A 19,134-nucleotide genomic window follows, 5' to 3' on the forward strand; every position below is an offset into this window, starting at 1 on the left:
ACGCCGGAAAATAAGAGGATTGATTAGTTCTAACAACCGAGCTTCCTTTATTTGAACAAAATTCATATTCCTTAAGCAAAAAAAACAGTCACAACAATTACACTCGTTGTCTTATTGTTTTCTTTAAAACTTTAAATCAGTTGCACAATTCAGTCATACACCTATGAAAGGGATAAAATATCTAGTTAGGGCTGTTGCAATTTCGCTTTCCTCACAATTCAAGAGGCGTCCTTTTCATTCAAGATTCTCTTGACCTGTTTATTATGGTCTACCGTCCGACGTCGCAGATAACAAGAGTTACGCAAAAAATCTGCTCTTTCCTCGGATAGAACATCACTCTTCATTGTCCTTACTTTGCATTCCAGGAGAGCCCCGCGATCGTGTTTCGTACACAATAGTTTGGGGACGGGTCCAGATAAACCAGCGTCTTCCCTTTTTTAGTCACCAGTCTGTTTCGGTCGTTGTTGCTCTTGTGAAGCTTGCTGTTCGCGCTCGGACAGTTTAGCGTTGTCTGTTTTTCAGTTCCTGGCCAACCGCGTTAAAAAGAGCCAGTTCTTTTCAGTATGTTTTCATGTTACAGCTTCCGGTAACGCCAGTGCATCTGCAAACTTTCATGAACTTTACACGGACAACCTGTTTTGAAAAAAGACGAAACATCAGAAACATTAAAAACTCTTTTTTCTTTTTAACAAACCAAAACAGGCTACCGACATGATGATAAAAACAGAGACTTAAAACAGAAAGTAAAAATTGTCTTTCCGCAGCAGTCAGTAGTCCTAGTATCGTTTTCCGAGGCACTCTAACGCTCCCATCATAACTATATCATGACTAGAGGGAATTGATCCTTTTTTTATGGCAACAGAGTCTGAATCTGAGTAACTAGAGACAAAAGACAATTAACCAACCTTTCTTCAAACATGATTATCACTTAGGTTGAATGCTGTACGAGCGTCGTTTCCTTTCTCTGCACTGAACGGTGAGCTCGTGATAAATGACGGCTGCGCTGATGGCGTAAAGGAAAGCTCTCTGTCGAGTAGCTGCAATAAAAAATGAAGCAACTTGAAGATCAGTATCGTGAGCAGATCGATGTGAACAAAGAGAACAAAGAACCCTGACAATTTTAATTAATACCTGGAGCCCATTACCCGGAGCTTCCATCTTTCATACTCACTGAGTCAACCCTGTACCGTATCTTTTAATTCTATAGAAGCACCTCCCACGGGGTTTTTCGCGGGTGTTTTCATAATAGCCAATCGTAAGAGAGCTGTGGTCCTCTACTGTTTTCGTCACATGCAGGCCGCGCGAAAGTATTTCAATAATAGCGAAAAGCGCCGAAAGTTTACCATTTTTTTTAGGGTGTTATGCGAACGTCAGCGTGTTTTGGCGGGAAATTAAAGAACCCCCCACGTATCTCAGTTCTAAAAATAAGAAGATACGGGACAGGGTTGAATCAAGGGTACATTTGGTATGGAGGCTCCGGGTAATGGCTCCTGTTAATACTTAATTATAAATAGTCCAGTTTACAGTTGTGTGCTTGGTTGCCAAGCCTTTGAACAGGAGTGAGGCTGAGGGTGACCTTGTAATGATACAAACCTTGCTGCTTTTGAAATGCAAATTAATTTGTTATCATGCTAACTAGATTCTGGTCTCTAACATAACAAGGTCACCTTCAGCCTCACTCCAAATCAAAGGCTTGGCAACTAAATACACAACTGTAAAATGGCCCATTTAGTACTAGATACAAAAATCCGGACTTTGCTAGGTTTCTGAGTCAAACGGGATTTTTAGAAATTTCGTGGATTTTGAGAAGATTTAAGGATTTCTAGACGATAATATTTAGAAAAATATAACCGTTAGCTTAAAAAAGCAATTTACGTGATTTGTAGAAGCTTCTTTGGAGTTCTACCACTGTTTCCAAGCGGGTTCCTTCCATACAAATACCACCCATCAGCGGTTTAGGTTGTAAAGGGGGTAAGTTTCGAGCGTTAGCTAATAACTAATTTACCCTGGTTTAGGTTATAAGTTATGTTCCCTGCATGCCTTTTTTACATCACTATATGGCCTCTCGTCATTATTGCGTTTGACAGCTGAGAGAAATTTGTAAGAAAACGAAACTGACGAATCACTTACACTGCCTGGTAAATAAATTATCATTTTGAATCAGTTTGAAGGGGCTTTCATGCAATTTCACCAACAATATTATAATGACATTGGCAGCCGCGCACTTTCTATCGAACGATATTTTTGTTGGAAAGTTTGAAAGCTAATGCTGTTTTTCGTTTACAAACTGAAAAAATCAGTGACTCGAAGTGCCCATCTCAACCCAACAATCCCGAAAAAGAAACTCTTGCATGCTCAGCATGCCTATGCTTTTGTTTTCTTGTGCGTTTCAGGCGTGCAGTGTTAGGCGAGAAGTAAGCCAGTCTCTTACGCTCGCCTCACGCTAGCCTCCCTTTGCCTGACCCGAAAAACGTAAAATAGAAAAAAACCACGACTTTTCCGCCGGCTAAAATAATATAAGCATGTTAGCTTAATTGCACGTCAAGTAACAAGTAACAGTTATGACCAGAGTAACATCATGCATACAAGACTGGCCAATTTCCTTCGGCACAGATCTTCGGAAAAGCTGAAAGGAGCCGTCACCAAGGTTTGTTCCGTTGCACTTCAAAATAATCGTTGCTCTTTGTTACAAAATTGTAGCACTTTTTAAGACTTAATATAGATCCCCGTCGATATAAAGTCAATAATAACAAGGTCGTCATGGGTCAACGACTTTCGGTATACAATAAAAACTGCAACAACTCAAGTAGTTTAAAGGGCATGTAAACCCAAAAATACATGTTTTTCTTATACTATGTAAAAAGTGGCGTAGAAAACGAATTTGAAATTAGTTTTGTCCAATTCGACTTATTTTAGGAGAAAATCGGCATTTTCAACTGAAATTCCATTTCCGGTAAAAACAATAGCGAGAAGTCGTGACGTAAGCGGTGGAACCAAAATATTGCGCAACACATATTACCCAGTAGAACTGGTGTGGGAGTTCGTGTAAGTAGCGGTAGTTCGGAAGATGTTTTTTCAGAAGATAGCGACTCGAATGCCTTAAGCTTAGTACATGACAGCGCTGGGGATAATCCAGAATCTTCAGGAGAGTCTGGGCCATGTCCTTAACAATATGAGCCGCGTAGGGTTCACCGAAGCGATCCGCACGAAGACAGTACAGAACATGTCGACAGCGATGCGACCGTCTCGGAAACTCAGACTGGTATTTAATTTACTTTGTGATCTATTTGTATTTAACATGAAAATGCAATAAAGCGAGGGTACAATCTAAAGGAATGCAACAGAATTTTTTTAAACTTGAGCTTCTGAGAGTGTTTTATATAAAATTATCAAAGGTGCGAGTGTGGAACTTGTCAACCAATGCCGACAACTCATGAAAGTGTTTGTTGTACGGAAATCGGGCAATTGTGACAAAATGGCCTGAAACCCAGATAAGTTGTATCACTGAGCATCCAGGTTTTCAGTCAATTTGCCTCGATTTCTGGGTACTGGAGACGGCCAAGTACGCTTACAGGCAGCAGCAAAGCACAGATAATCACACCGGAAACGACTGAGCTAAATATTTTCTGTTTCATCTGTTTTGTTACATTTTGAGATCGATTTACTTGAGTTGTTTCTGCCATTGATTTAATAATACAGTACTAGAGCTGGTTGTTTTTCGCTTCTTTCCTGGCAGGAAATTTCGCTAAATTGCCTACAGATAGCTTGTTCTTTGGTGTTGGGGATATCTCGGCAAACACTTTAGGGTCGCTGTGCTATCTTGTGCGGTAAACAATATCCTTCATCTCAGAAGCATTTCCATCGATAAACAAGTTGTATCATGTACATTTCCTTGTGTGGCCTTCATAATTATCCAACCCTGTTTGTGTTTGCTTCGATTTGAAATATTGAAAAGATAGTTTTGCAAGCTGAAATCAGGATCTTTTAAGTTGTACTCAAAATGATGAATACTGTCCTACTGACCTTTGAATGTATTTTCACTGCTGTGAAAACCGCGACACAAATTCTTCTGCTGTTTCTCTGCAGGGTTTCTCAAAGGAAGCACTAAGTGGGGCAGGCATGGATTTTCTTATAGAACATAAGGGTTGATTATGGGATCCTGTATAGAATTCTTTGTATAGAACCGACAAAATTCCAGATCACGTTATTACACACTGATATCAACGAATTCTCTTTCTTTGATACGTGTTTCGAATTCAGGCAAAGGTTCAGACATGTCAGTGTCTTTTACGGGCTCAGCGCTGGCTCCCAAACAACTGGCTTCCCCATAATCTTTCATTAGATGAGAAAAAAGATGTTTTTAGAGAACCAATAAAGCTATTGTTGTTTAATTAACGAAACGTTCTCATGTAAATCGATTTTGTACTTTCTCTGTTGACCTCTAACTTTTGAAGAGCTCAACTTATTTCTCAGTTTGGTCAGCCACTTCCGAATCCTCGTCGTCTGCCGACTGTATGGGTTGTTTTTTCGTCTTCCGAATAATTTGCTTCTGGTGAGGCCTGAATCGTCGGTACAGCACCAGGAAGAAAAATGACTGCTACAAATAACAGAACGTTCGAACGGCTCGACGAAATCGGCTATTTTCACTTGAACAAATTTCACAAATTGTCGCTTCAAATTTGCGTCATTTAGAAATATTTGCATTGTATGCCCAGTTTTGTTTGAATCAGTACAAAACTGGACGGCACAACGCTTCACCATTACGAAAAAATTGATTATATTGAAGTAAACTGTAAGTAGAAAAATCATGACGAGACCAGCAAACAACGGCTGTAGAAAAGACTCCTTCATGCCTCACGCGATTATAAAACGAGACTTTGAAAGGTCCACCCGTGACGTCACAGGAAAGATAGCGCCATTCAAGATGGCGAATGTTTCGAATTTGGAAGAGCTTTTACAAAGTGAAAATGGACTTTTGAGAATAAACGAATGGTACCTTTGGTGTACTTGATATATTTACTAAACATCTATGTGAAAAGAAAATGAACGTTTTTTGGGTTTACATGCCCTTTAAGGCCTGGGTCAGGAGAGTAAATTGCCTTAAGAAAATAAACAGCTCTATCTCCGCAAATACACAGCCGATTGCGCTGAAACTTTCGTGGACGATAGTTTTCCGTAAGAACTTTTACCTTAAGGCAACAATACCGACGACGAAAGTCACATGTCGGGTCACGTGATCAAAACGCTACTCAATCAATTTTTATTGGAATTGGTAAGATTTACTGACCAATGAATGAAACAAATGCTCAGTAAAAAATTCTAGTCATCTTCGTTTGGAATGAATTTCATTCGTTCCTTCAAAAAGAGAATTGAGATTTGTTAGAGCTGCGAAGAGAATTTTGTAAACTAAATGGAATTTTGTTTGTTATCAACTGTACTTGACACATCATTCTGAACGTGAAGACAAAGTTTATCAATGCCTTCTTCCATTTTTCAAAAGACAATCGCGTGAAACGGAAACCTCAGCACCGGCGGGTGCGTTATGATTACTCCTTTTAAGGCTATGAAAAATGCCGCCATTTTGTTTCTTTTCGTTAATAATACATGAATAACACCTGACTGCTACATTACACCGCTGATTACAAAGGTGCATCTCGAATATAGCGGTCAACATCGGTCATAGGACAATGACTGCAGCGAAAAGCGATACTGCTTGAATAACTGACTTAGTTTATTATTCGGTGCTCTAGAACAGTATGTTTGCGACTCTTGTAATTCGAGGAACGCTGAAATACTTCAATGATGATCAATAATTTGCGTTTGTTTGTAGTTGCTTTTGTTTTTTTGCAATTTCCACTTGTGGAACGCATTGTTTGGCTTGTGGTTTCATGTGGAGTCAAATATACAACAGCTTTTACATAAAAAAATCCCAAATGTTTCTCTTGCCTTGGCTGCCAAGGCAGTTTACCAACGGTCAATCATTTTTTCAAATTTCAGTTTGACATGCTGATTTACTCGTGTTAAGTTATGGGGAGCAATTTCCCTTGCCAAAAAAATAAGAAAAAATAACGAGATATGATGATGAGTCAGAAAAGGCATAAACTGGCATCTGAAAGAGAGGTATTGGCTGTACAAGGAAAATTTCAAAGAATATCTTCATCAACATGTCAGCAAAAGTGTTTCTTTTCTCTACAAACCTTTTGAAGGTTTCCAAATACTTACTGATAGAAAAAAGCAGCATCAACTACAAACAAAATTCCCTATCATTGATAAGTTTTTTTCTAAAGAATTATAAGGCCATTGATCACCTAATTTCACAGCGGTCACCGCTGAAAAAAAGAGGAAGTAGCTAAAAACATTTACCATCAAAAGCTGGCAGCAAACTGCACCGGGTAAATCAACCCTACGAAGAGACTTTTGTAAACTTAATGGCGTTTGGCATTTACACCCTGCACAGTGTTCATGCTTTATTTTAACAACTCCAGTAGAGAGTATCTTTTACAAGAAAAATACATGCTGTGGTGAACAAAAGGGAGCTATTTACAGATGTTAAAAATCAAACAAAAGAACTGACTGGCAAAAAAGATTTCCAAACAAACACCGAAGGAGGTGAAAAACTTTGGGACAGTGATCTACAAAGAATTTGACAAAGTATGCAAGGAGTGATTGGGAAAGTCCTTTGGCGAAGTAATATCCCTGGTTCCTGAGGCTGGGTTAACAAAGTAGGAATCACCTGTTAATGTAAAGAAAAAAAACTGTACAGCAAAGATAAAATTAATAAAGAACGTGAAAATTCTTTTAAAAAAAAATTATGTAGGCCTTCACCTGGCTCGGCGCATATCATTTGCAAGGCAAAGAGCAGTGGAATGCTTCAATGTCATCAATAAAGCAAAGGAAAGGGTCAACAATACACATAAGTGACAAAAGAGGTTGTATGTTCTCACAACATTGGATGGGGACCTTTAGCAGCTGCTGCAGGATGTCACTGTCAAGGAGTACCATTCAACAGACAAGATGCAAGTGTCCCACCAACCAATGCTGGGCAGGTTTTAAAAGAGTATTCAAAGTCTCAGAAAGTAGACACCAATGTATTTGAAAAACAAACAAGTAAGTTCTAGGTTGTTCTACACACCAGCAAATTAAATGTAGTGCCTGAAGATTCAACCATATCACTGTTTTCTAACAGACACTTACAGAATACATGTACAGCCCTCTTATACTGGTGAAAAGATCATTAAAAAAACCATCCAACTCAGTTTCATAACCAAATTGAAAGTCATTCTCAATCAGTAATATAACTTGCAGTTACTGATCAGAAGGCAAGCTCAAACAAAAAAAAAAGGTATTTTCATTGCAGAAAATTCAGAAAGGTCAAAGTTAAACCACCTCAAAACATTGACCAGCTCCAGGTGCCATCTCTTGATAATTAGATGACACATACATAGCCAATCCAGTCACATGTAAGCATTTCTTTGATGGTCATTCAGTCAGTTATATTCAATAAAAATTTAATGTAGGATTTATACCTTCCAGCTTATTCTGATTCTTCATAAGACCCCACAACACTTCACCAGATTCCAGTGTTGTTGGATGTCAAAAGAATTTGCTATAAACAAAAAAGTATAATAAAAAACATTGTTAAGTATGATTAAAAACAAATTTTTTTTTTGTCATGGGCATATCACTAGCCTTTGGAATGTAACTCAAGCCTTTGTCATCAAAGGTTAAAAGCCGACCACTCATTTTGACAAGTCTCTCGTGATCAATTCAGCCAAAATCTATTTTTCACTGCACATGTAAGAACACAACTGTGTTAGTATAGCTTTTATTTACCTCATTAATTACAAAAGTACAAGCATTGTAGCTTAATTGATAAATTCTCTTTGTTGAAGCTCATAGGACTCACAAAAAAAAAGTACAATAAACAATATTGTTAAGTATGATTAAAAACAAATTTTTTTTGGTCATGGGCATAGCACTAGCCTTTGGAATGTAACTTAAGCCTTTGTCATCAAAGGTTAAAACCGACCACCCATTTTTACAAGTCTCTCGTGATCGATTCAGCCAAAATCTATTTTTCGCTGTACATGACTGTAAGAACACAACTGTGTAAGTATAGCTTTTATTTTCCTCATTAATTCGAAATGTACAAGCATTGTAGCTTAATTGATAAATTCTCTTTGTTGAAGCTCACAGGACTCACAAAAAAAAGTATAATAAACACTATTGTTAAGTGTGATTAAAAACAAATTTTTTTTTTCAGTCATGGTCATATCACTAGCCTTTGGAATGGTACTTAAGCTTTTGTCATCAAAGGTTAAAACCGACCACTCATTTTGACAAGTCTCTCGTGATCGATTCAGACAAAATCTATTTTTCGCTGTACATGACTGTAAGAACACAACTGTGTAAGTATAGCTTTTATTTTCCTCATTAATTCTCTAATTGATAAATTCTCTTTGAGGGAAATACATATCATCGTCCCAAACCAGATGAGCCCATGACACGTCAGCGGAATCGTAGCGAGAGTCTTCTATTTTTCTGCTCGTTTCCGGCGAATCAAGAGACCGTGACTTGTGTGACTGACGATAAAGCGTCGTGTTCTTCAATATTTTATTGCGAAAGTATTCTTCCCATAACTTGTAAAAACTAATTTGTCTAGATCACATATTTAAGAAAAAATCTAGCCTGTTATGAAGGCGTTAAAAGGAGGATCGACACTTAAATATGACCGCCCTAATAGTTTCGGTCGATGTTACCCTCTGACCTCGCTATCATCGACTAAAAGCAGATTCAGGTCAAAGATCATTTACATATTTTGCACTGTAAAATCTTTCGATTGGAACAAACATACAGTTCTTTTCTGTTTGTAATAAATTATCTTTACGTTTTATTTGACCATGATCTCTTGGTTTTTGTTCAACATCTTATTTGCTACTAATAAATATATTTGCCAAGGGGTGGTCCAGTTAATTGCGTTCGACGAAGGAAGAACGCTTCCTAATCTCCTGGGCTACCTGTGATCGCGTTGATGTCCTGTGCACGCAAGCGAAAGCTGACCCGTGTTTTTTCGTTCGATCGGCCGGCCGCTCATCTTTTCAGCGCCATTTTGAATGACGTCACAATTTCGTTGCGCAAAGGATGCTGCCTCGTGCATCGCAGTTTGTCGGACGTTCGAGGACGTGGTTGTTCACCCTTTATTTGACAACATACCATAGGCATATTCATCTATCCCAATAACCAAAAAACAATATTTCCCCTTTGAAATGCCGAACGCATTTCCTTAATCTCCGATTATTACTAGTATTTAACACTCATGCATTTATGTTTTGCGGCTCGCGGGTAAATATTGGCGGGAAATCTAAATGTTTGGTAGAAGAACAAACATGGCTGATAACAGTACACCTTGGGCTTCAAGATGGACCGTACAGTTTGACCCTTATTCCGGGTATGTTAACGATGAAAGCAGCGCTGACGAACTCATAAAACAGTACGAGATAGCTACGACGACACGCTTCACTGTATTTAAACAAACAGGAGGATTTTCAAATTGCAGTAGGCTGGGTAAGTAAGCTCACATGTAAAGATTTACAAAACAAACCATACTGACAGTAAAGTAAAGTGAAGTATAACTTTATTTAATTTGGTAGTTTAATTTTTAGCATACAATAGGCCTTGTGTTTGCTGAAGTGGTTGGCAGCATGTATTCTCTTATCAGAGAGATTTTACAACTCAGTTTTATAACTGTTCCAGGCTGTCTTGTGTATATTCGTGATTTCCATCGAGAACAAGCATGGGTACGGTGGATCAACAACTCAAAGAATGGCATTAAGAAAGACAAGAAAGACAACCTCCTGAACAGTTTGCGAAACCTTGCAAGAACTTCCACAGAAGGGGACTTCAATTTAGCACTTAGAGATCTTCAAGACAGTGAACTGTGGAGGACCAATACAAGACTTCAAAAGTGGATGAACACAACATGGCTTCCCGAAAGACAGGCAAGTGTATCCCTTGCATACATTATAATAATTGTGGAATCATCCCTTATAAATTATCCAGCAACAATTTAAGATTTTTGGCTTAAAAATTACACACATCTTATTATGTTCACTTAAAATCCTTGTAGCTCTGACTTTAAACATCAAACAGGCCATCTCCTTGGATGATGTCATTTTGGGCCATTAATCATTCAGCACGAGTCTGAGATGAGTCCAAGATGCTCTTACAAGGAGATCCGCAAGGTGAAAATTAGATTACATGCAGTTTATATTCATGAAGTTTACTTGGACACTTTGTTTCTATTGGCAGCGCTGGGTTTGGGCATACAGGAAGGACCGCTTCAATGTGAAAGTGAACACTACCAATGGTGTGGAAAGAAAGAATAGGACATATAAGCACCAATTTCTTACAGACAATAGAGACAAGACCTTAAGTGGTGTCATCACAGTTTTAGTGACACAATTTCTGCCAAATGAGTACAGAAGGTAAGGAATCAAAAGCTCATCTTGACCTTAGATCTCAGTGTGTTATATATTGATATCACATGACTATGATTTTAGGCCTAAGGTGTTTTCAGAGAATGTAGATATATAAAAGTTTTTGTTCTACAAGTGAGAAGGATGTATAAAGGTGTCATGCTTACTCTGGGTCACATAAGGTGACCAAAGCATAACAAAAGCAACAACAGCAATCGCACTGCAAACAACTGCAACTCATAATTTAGAATATTGTTTTATTTGTAATTTGTCTTCCTGATCCCAATACTATTGAGTTCAAATAATAAAACTTATTGAAGCTTACTACCATTTAAATAGAAATCTCTCTAATGTTCTTGCAACTAAAACATAATACTTAAATTATGAAGATTGTATCATTTCTTCCAATACATATGCATGTATGATGTAATATAAAATCAACATAACTTCTTGGCTATTGTATCAGATGAGTGCCACATCCCTTGTGTGGTATGAACTAGTCAGTAATAAAATACCAGTCATACCTTCTGTTGATCACATCGCCTGGATTATAATTTCCTTCCCTAGGTATGCTGAAAATAACATGCGTAACTCAAGTGCTTATCGCCAGTACAATTCACATCTTCTAAGGTGGTTACACAATCAACCAAGACAGATTATTACCCACTGCTGTCAACGCCTTACACATGCACAATCAATAACAAAAGAAGACATCTCTCAAGAAGGAGATGACCAGTTCCTTGTTAAAAGCCAAAGTGACAATAAAATTTCATACCATGTGCACTTTGGTGATTGCAGCAACATGCCTTCCTACACTTGTCCTGACTGGCAAAGACATCACTGGCCATGCAAGCATTTTGTGGCTATCTACAAACATTTTCCAGAATGGGGATGGGAAGCAATGCCTCCTTACTATAGTTCAAGCCCCAATTTCCAGATTGATCCGAATGTAGTTCCACCTTTATCTTCCGAGGGATGTTCCTCCACTGACTGTACCATAATGCAGGATTCAACCCAAAAAGAGAAAGAAAAAGGATCAAAGGAATATAGCAGTAAATGTACATCAAGTACAAAGAGTCCTGTAGCACATGAAGATTCAGAAAAAAAAGCAGAGGTTGTTAGGAAGAGCTCCAAACAGTCAGTAAGCATGCAGAATGAAAGAAGATGTTGCAGAGAGTTGTTGAAAGAAATTCAAGATCTCACCTACCTTTGTGCTGATGGTGGAGCCCTAGAATCACTTAAGCAAGACCTTCAGAAGGCACTGGGAAACTTGTGCCATCAGAAAATGGTATCTTCATGGAGGTTACTCAGCCAAAGAAAAACATCATGGAAAAACAAAAAAAGTCATCACATGAAACAGGTCCTCAATGCCAAAAAAAAAAGTATGCTCATTTGCTGCTCCGATTGAGACTTAAAAGAAAAAACAGTCATCCTTTTCAGTTACCTTGCCAGCCAAAGAAACCAGCCACTCTGCCACAGTCTCAGAAAAAAAGTTTCAATATCTGTCATAATCCTGCCAATAATCCAAAAGAGGTTTTCATTAAAAGAGAAAAAGAAGAAAAGGATGACACCCTGAAGATGACGTCCACATCTGAACAAGATACCCAACCCTTCTTTAACAAAAATATCACACCCTTACCACAAAATACAACTATCCCCATCACCTCAGGTACATGTGATGAACCAAAAATGCAAAAGACAATTTCCACTACCATATCATCTACTGCAAAAGAATGTGACCACCTAATTCCTGTCTCATTAACTGATGATAACTGTCCTGATCCAAAGTCATGGTTGCATCCACAGGACCCTTGGAAAAAGAGTGACACCCTGAAAGCAATAGCCATTAATAAGGAGACCTCTGCTGAACAAGATACTCATCCCTTCATCAAAGAAAATGCCACTCACTCACTCAAAAGCACAACTGTCTCCATCAACTCAGGTATATATGATGACTCAATGCAAGATACAACTTCTACTAACCTATCATCTGGCATTACAAAAGAATACAACCAGCAAATTCCTGTCTTAGTTATTGCTGACAGCTCTCCTGATCCAAAGTCATGGTTGCATCTTCAGGACCCTGAGGACCCAACCTCAGCCCTGATACTGTATGAAGATTCAAAGGATCACATTTTAAACAAGACAACATGGCTGTGTGATTCTGAGATACATGCTGGTCAGATCCTCCTGAAACAAAAATTCCCTCTTGTAGATGGTCTACGGGACTCTGCTATTGTGGGTGCATTAGTCACTCCAGCCATTAGTGAGTTTGTACAGATCATAAACACTGGCTCACACTGGGTTTGCCTGACCACAATAGCTACTAGTCCTGGAACTGTCAAGGTGTATGACAGCTTATATCAAAATGTAAGTGCAGTGGCCATTGATCATTCATGTCGCATGCTATTTTGTATACTGGTTCTACAGTCACTTTTTCTAATGAAAGAGTGCAAAAGCAAACAAATTCAAATGACTGTGGCTTGTTTGCACTGGCATTTGGTACAGATTTATGCCATGGCCTAGACCCCACAGCGCAGTCATATGACCAAGACAAAATGCGCAAACACTACATCAACTGCCTGGACTTGCATAATATGGTTCCTTTCCCAAGAACGTCAAGATGGGTACCATATCATGCAATCACCAAAAGAAAAGCAGTGACAATCTACTGTGTGTGTAGAATGCCATATGACAAAAAAAGTCTGTATGTGGAGTGTTGCCAGTGTAAACACTGGTATCAGCCAACATGTGTGACAATTCCTACATAGGCAATCAACAGTAATCGGAAATGGAGATGCAACAAGTGTAGAAGCTTACCTGCTACAAAAGCAAATCTACATACACTGTACAGCTAGTCATGTAAAGAACAAAAATATATAATTATATATTAGGAGGTCACATGTTTTGCCACAATAATTACAACAATAACACAATTGCGATGCGATTAAAATGTATCCAAAAATCACTTCCATTATGTTATTTCAATCAGAATTTAAAGGGTTCATTTAAGAGCTTAAAATTCAAGATACTAATAAATATTATTGTAGTTGATTCCAACCACACCTATGTATTATCTAGACAGTCAAGTTTGATCATCAGCAGTAACCACACAAATATTGGCTATGGTCTGAATGATTTGTAATTCAAAATTATGAATGAATTCAAAATTATGAAAACTATGAATTTCTCCGTCAGTTTTCTGCGTAACTTATTTTTCCTTGTTCTTGAGTTTGTGGTGCTTTAATATCATGATGAAAATTGCCTGTAAGAATTTCATGGATGATACTTATACACCCACATTTAATCCATAGGTTATATTCTACAAGTTCAAATTGAAATACTTAACATTTAGGAGGAAGCTCAAGCTGAATATTCGAATGTTGACCGTCGGTGTACTGTCATCACACAATCATCTTAAATTGTGAAATATGTACATCAATTTATTTAATACAAGTTTGAAGGCTTATCATGTGATAAACTTCTGATTAAGTACCTCTTCAAAAATTTCTGTACATATAAGTTTAACACAAATGCAATTAAAATTAATACTTACCTTTCTCGAGTATTCTGATGTCATTGTTCTTCTGCTCACTTGGCAGCTATGAGGCTTAGGTCGATGGTGTGTAGGATTTCCAAGAGGTGTTGCCAATCAATCAGATCGACCGAAACCAGGTTGACAACTTACGAACCGGCCAAACATTTCGTTAACAGCGCCATCGATCAAAGTATCATTACAGTCCAACAAAGGACCTGTTTTTCTGTTCAAATCTGGCAGAAACTGGCTCAGACGCACTACGCGAACTTCCTAACACTCGAGTACACTGTGAATACACGTCAACAAGGAAAAGCGGAAGTCACATTGTAAACTGCGGATACTCATACAAGATGCCGCTGATATGTCGTGGGCTCATCTGATTTAGGACGATGATATATATTGCTTCCGCATTGGAAAGTTGTACTTTAGATTCGACGATCGAAAGCCCGTTTCTGGATGTTACACTTTCTTTCCAGGGAGAAAGTGCTAAACTCGGATTTTTCGCTGCTGGTGAGTTTATGTTTTTGTGTGCAATGAGGCTTCTCTTAAAAAGGCTTTCAGTAACCTACGTCTAGCAGTACCCTCCCCCCGAAGGTGAAACGGTTGCGTCGCCTCCGTTTCAGGCTAGTGGTTCGAAAGCCGAGAAGCCCTAACCCGCAATTAAATCACTCCAACCCAAGATATGAATTTAATCAAAGATTAGTTCCTGTTCCTGAACGTGCGATTAGCACTACCCCAAGGTTAAAATAAGATGAACTTTAACCCACCTAGCGAGGTGGATTAACTCGCCAATCGAGGGAAAACTTTCCCCAAACAAAACAAAATGGCCGACTTATTGCTTAGCGGATTAGGCTTAATGCCGGCCCCAAGAAGGAAAGAAAGGACACTCAGACTACCAAACGACTTTTCTCTCCGCGATTTTACTGATGAGGAATTGAGAAGTCGATATCGTTTTGGTCGAGAGTCCATAGAATTTTTATCTGAGCTCCTTTGCGACGATCTTGAAAGAGACACATCTCGAAACCATACTTTGTCGACAACTGTGCAAGTCCTCGTAGCGTTGCGCTTTTTTGCCTCCGGAAACAGAAACACAGAAACAAGGAAACTTCATCAGGTGGCCATCGACCGAAGAAGATATACTTCAAAACAAACGTGGATTTTTTTTTTACCAAGGGGGGGATTTCCTGGGACGACTGTGTTGACGGCACTCACATCAAGATTCAGGCAGTACACGAAAACGAAAACGATTTTGTCAATCGTAAAGGGTTCTACGCCATAAATTTGCAAGCAATTTGCAAACACAAAGGTTGGTAAAATACTAAAATATCACAGTTAGCGTTCCATAAAAATTGTAAAATAAATTTTGATAGGGAGGGGTATTACCCAGATAGATGGTTTTAAGTTGAGTTTTCTAGCAAACCAGCTGCCATGAGGTTGCATTGTTGGGAGTAACTAGATGGCAGTTTCACATATTTAGGATATGGGAGTAGTGATTAGAATATTTTTTTAGTAGGAATTTAGGGTATGAAAAGGAGAAGATCTTTGTCAATATATTGTTTAACATTTTGGTTGACATAAATTCTGTTGACAAATTGACAACTTTTTTGAAAACAAAAATAGATGAAAATTATTGGGTTCAAATGGTATGAGAGGAGTTTTGTTTGCAAACACATGGAAAATTAACCAAAATGATTACACCAATATTTTAATGACAGAGTATAAAAATGAGAAAAAAAGGGTAAAAAGTAAGAAAAAATGTGGGATACTTGTATATTGCATAGCTAATAGCCAACAAATTGCAACAATCACTAGGATTTCAAAATGATGCAGTCTCCCAATTTTCAAAACACAAATTTAATAAGTAATGAAAAGGTTATCCAAATAAATTAAATATTTGTATCAGCTACACCAGTTCATTATAGACACAATTATTGTTGTTTCTCCTTGTAGTACATTGTTGTTATAAACTGAGACAAGATTTTCTACATCAAAAGTAAGAAATGGTCACATTACCAATTTGCTGTTTCATTTTAGGCATGTTTATTAACACTGTAGCACAATGGTTAGGTAGCACCTTTGACAGCTTTATAAATTAGGGATTCAGGAATTGGCCAACAACTAAATAACGAACACCAGTCCATAGAAGATGGTTTACTGTTAGGTGACAGTGGTTACCCTTGCAAGCCATATCTGATGACCCCTTACCTGAATCAAGTCACTGACAAGCAGCAAGAGTTCAACAGTGCCCACAAAAGAACAAGAGTGGTAACAGAACAAGCCTTTGGCTGGTAGAAGCAAAGGTTACATCTGCTTCATTCTGAGATGAGAGAGAAGCCAGAAAAAGTATGTGCAGTTTTACACAAAATTGCAATTCTGAGAAAGGAACCTTTGGATGGCCATGCTGAGGCTGATGATCAGCCTAATCTTGTTTGCTTCCATGGTCCAGAGGATGGCAAGGTCTTCTGAAACCACATCTGCAACACCTTTTTTTGACAATTTTTTATTTTTATATTTCTGCCTTATGAAATCAGTTTTGCTTTTAATTTAACTCCCCATAAAATATAAAAATTCATAGATCAATTTAAGGGGTTTCTGGTTGGAAAAAACACATTAATATAATTTTGACTTGAGAATCTGTTTTATTGCATCGAATTACATTTTGAGAACAGAATATGTTCTATAATAAATTACACAAAAACAATATTTGCCCAAAATATTTCTTTTTGAGGACTTCTTATACTATTCCTCACTTCAGACTTAGCTTTGGGATTGAGGCAGAATCTAATCCTCGAAATTTGTGATTCTTACTTTCTTCAGCCTTAAGATTTATGATTTAATATGTAGATTTAGCGAAGCCTAAAATAAGAGCACCTATAAAATTATTTGCAGCCCTTCACTGTGATAAAAACTTTTAATGAAACTCTTCAAAGGGTTTCTTCAAGGGGATTTAGGGACCAGTCCGGGGAAAAATTGACGGGGTCTGGAACCGAGGGACGATATTACCGCAACTTTACCGCAACCAGCAAAGCGATCGACATACATAGTAATCAAGAACCTTCGTTAGTATTCTTGATGTTTTTAACAAATTTTCGTAGATAGGGACTGTTTTCTTCTTCAGAGGTAGTGCATGATGTCAGAATCAGTTGAAGTTATATTCTGTTGAGCGTGGCTGATAATTTCGGTTGGGGGAAATGAGCCAAAATTGAAAGAAACGACAGTAAACAACCTTGAGTTAAAACAATACTGGTCGATTGAAGATAATAAGCGTGAGAACAATGAGTCAGTAAAACCAAACGCCAGAATCGTGTGGGCTTCTCTTGTATCTTCGCTTGAAGTTGCCAGGTATGACTGCTTACTCCACCGCATTTCTCTAACGTTTTAACCTTGCCTGATACGCGCAGAAAATGAAAAAGAAAAGTCATTTTCAACTCGTGTTCAACCTGCCATTTTTTCACTCTTTCTCTTTTGGCTATTCTTGTTTCATGATTGTCCTCTGGCTCGAAATACATGGCGCCTTTTTGAGATTTTTTATGTTATTTAACTCGGGAACCTTTACTGTAAGTGCCTAAAATGTAGGTGTCTTTCACCCTTTTACTCCCAGAAGTGATCAACATAAAATATCCACACAGTATCCAATAAAAAGGTAATGAGAATACTCAAACTTATTAGGTGGACGTTGTCATCTTGATCTAACACCAAATTCTTGTAACTAATCTACAAGTAAATGTGTAGCAGCTAGAGGGGAGAATTAACAATCAGATCTTGGGAGTTAAAGGGTTAAGCCAACTTCTATGATCTTAGCAACTCTGGTTACTGAAATAAGAATTTGTCCAACATGTTTCTTGTGTTGCAGAAGTTTGATTTGAAGGAAGATAAGCTTGAACTAAAATATCATAATTAAAACCTGATGACAAAGAGAAACTTACGATTCAACCATGAAAACATTTTTAGAAAACTTGAGATAATACCTGGATTTCATTTTTACATTACAGAAATCAATTCTCTTTTGTTTTAAAGTTGAGTTGCTGTTGTGATTGGCTATATTAAAGAGGTTGAAAAGTTTTGGATGGTTTTCTCTCATGTTTGCAAATAATTGAATTAACTGGAAGGTGGAGTTGTTGCAACATGCTAACATGAAACAACAGTAAATTTTATTGATGTGTAAAAAGTTTTTATTTGATCATCTACTGGCAAGTCTTTGTATTATATCTCAACCCAACCATTTTCCACAACTTGTAGACACCATTACTAAATAGTTAGTCAGGAAAATGGAAAATTTGTGGTATATACAGCATGTTTGAAATGCCATATTCAGAATACGCTAACAGGATTGTTAGCCATTAATTTTCTAATCACTCCTGAGGTTGGGCTGTCAGGGCAAAGGAACAGAGGATTTTAGCAGGCCAGCAGATAAAGGAAAATATTCAAAGGGAAAGTGAGTTTTTAAACCTGGAAACTATTATCATGAAAAGCCATACTTGTGACTGTGAACTCACTCTTATTCTGATAAACTAGTTTTAAGAGGATACATCATTTTATTACATAAATTTGACACATAGGCTGTGCACAAAACTTTAATTTGATTGTACTTTTGTAGCCAATACCAATCCCTAAACATAATAAAATGTTAATAGGGTCTGGAGAAAAGTTAGTGTGCCGTACATCCCCAAGATTTCATACAATTATTCTAATTACATGAATATTTACTGATACTAGCAGATCTAAGAATATTCAAAAGAATACAAAATTTGGTTGAAAAAATTAGAATTCAGTGTAGGCCAGATAAACAAGATTCTTAGAAAAAGAAATGTGTACTAATGAAAAAGCTAAAACTGTTTTACAACACCTGCCTGTACCTGTAAGGCACATAGGAAAGTCATTCAAAGTAGTCATAATCCAAGTTTCAAAGTTGAAAGATTGAAGATTTCCCATAAACCAGCATGTCATGACTTCAAAACTTTTGAGCACACCTCAGAAGGAGAACAAATAAATTTAAGTTTCCATTCTATTCAGTTTAGGTCATTAAGGTAAAATGGAGCCAAACTTTCATACAACAACAGGATCAAGAAATTTTCACAACTAATTTATAAGCCTGTACTGATAATGGGAAATATCACAGTT

At 37.7% G+C, this 19,134-nt stretch overlaps 1 protein-coding gene, 2 long non-coding RNA genes and 1 pseudogene across 6 annotated transcripts; 3 read left to right on the forward strand and 1 right to left on the reverse strand.

The window, feature by feature from the left end:
* Positions 1 to 26: 26 nt before the first annotated feature.
* LOC149035620 (uncharacterized) lies at positions 27 to 14,334 on the reverse strand. 2 transcript variants are annotated; one of them, XR_016182375.1, is made up of 5 exons: positions 14,032 to 14,334; positions 7,527 to 7,606; positions 6,364 to 6,733; positions 906 to 1,037; positions 27 to 633 (listed from the first exon to the last, which is right to left on the reverse strand). It is a non-coding gene; the product is annotated as an uncharacterized LOC149035620 (long non-coding RNA). The 2 variants fall into 2 exon arrangements; XR_016182376.1 differs by lacking the exon at positions 14,032 to 14,334 and adding an exon at positions 13,296 to 13,313.
* LOC149035621 (uncharacterized) lies at positions 3,026 to 4,395 on the forward strand. 3 transcript variants are annotated; one of them, XR_016182374.1, is made up of 2 exons: positions 3,026 to 3,262; positions 3,737 to 4,395. It is a non-coding gene; the product is annotated as an uncharacterized LOC149035621 (long non-coding RNA). The 3 variants fall into 3 exon arrangements; XR_016182372.1 differs by having other exon boundaries at positions 4,087 to 4,395; XR_016182373.1 differs by having other exon boundaries at positions 3,396 to 4,067.
* On the forward strand, positions 9,311 to 14,035 carry LOC113674714 (uncharacterized). The gene is made up of 4 exons (XM_089192439.1): positions 9,311 to 9,564; positions 9,754 to 9,998; positions 10,309 to 10,484; positions 11,043 to 14,035. Exons 1-4 carry the CDS (start codon positions 9,366 to 9,368, stop codon positions 11,881 to 11,883), a joined length of 1,461 nt encoding a protein of 486 aa, XP_089048565.1. The 5' UTR covers positions 9,311 to 9,365; the 3' UTR covers positions 11,884 to 14,035.
* Positions 12,054 to 13,246, forward strand: LOC149035622 (uncharacterized; annotated as a pseudogene).
* Positions 14,335 to 19,134: the final 4,800 nt, after the last annotated feature.

Source organism: Pocillopora damicornis, chromosome 13 (assembly GCF_964200805.1).
Source record: "Pocillopora damicornis chromosome 13, jaPocDami1.2, whole genome shotgun sequence".
Lineage (NCBI taxonomy): Eukaryota > Metazoa > Cnidaria > Anthozoa > Scleractinia > Pocilloporidae > Pocillopora > Pocillopora damicornis.

What these genes read in the sequence shown, in the direction of transcription:
- LOC113674714 (XM_089192439.1), top strand. Translation starts at nt 9,366, where the DNA reads ATGTTTGGTAGAAGAACAAACATGGCTGATAACAGTACACCTTGGGCT. An exon ending in TTCAAATTGCAGTAGGCTGG is followed by an intron (nt 9,565 to 9,753) that starts GTAAGTAAGCTC and finishes TAACTGTTCCAG; the next exon opens with GCTGTCTTGTGTATATTCGT. An exon ending in CTGCCAAATGAGTACAGAAG is followed by an intron (nt 10,485 to 11,042) that starts GTAAGGAATCAA and finishes TTCCTTCCCTAG; the next exon opens with GTATGCTGAAAATAACATGC.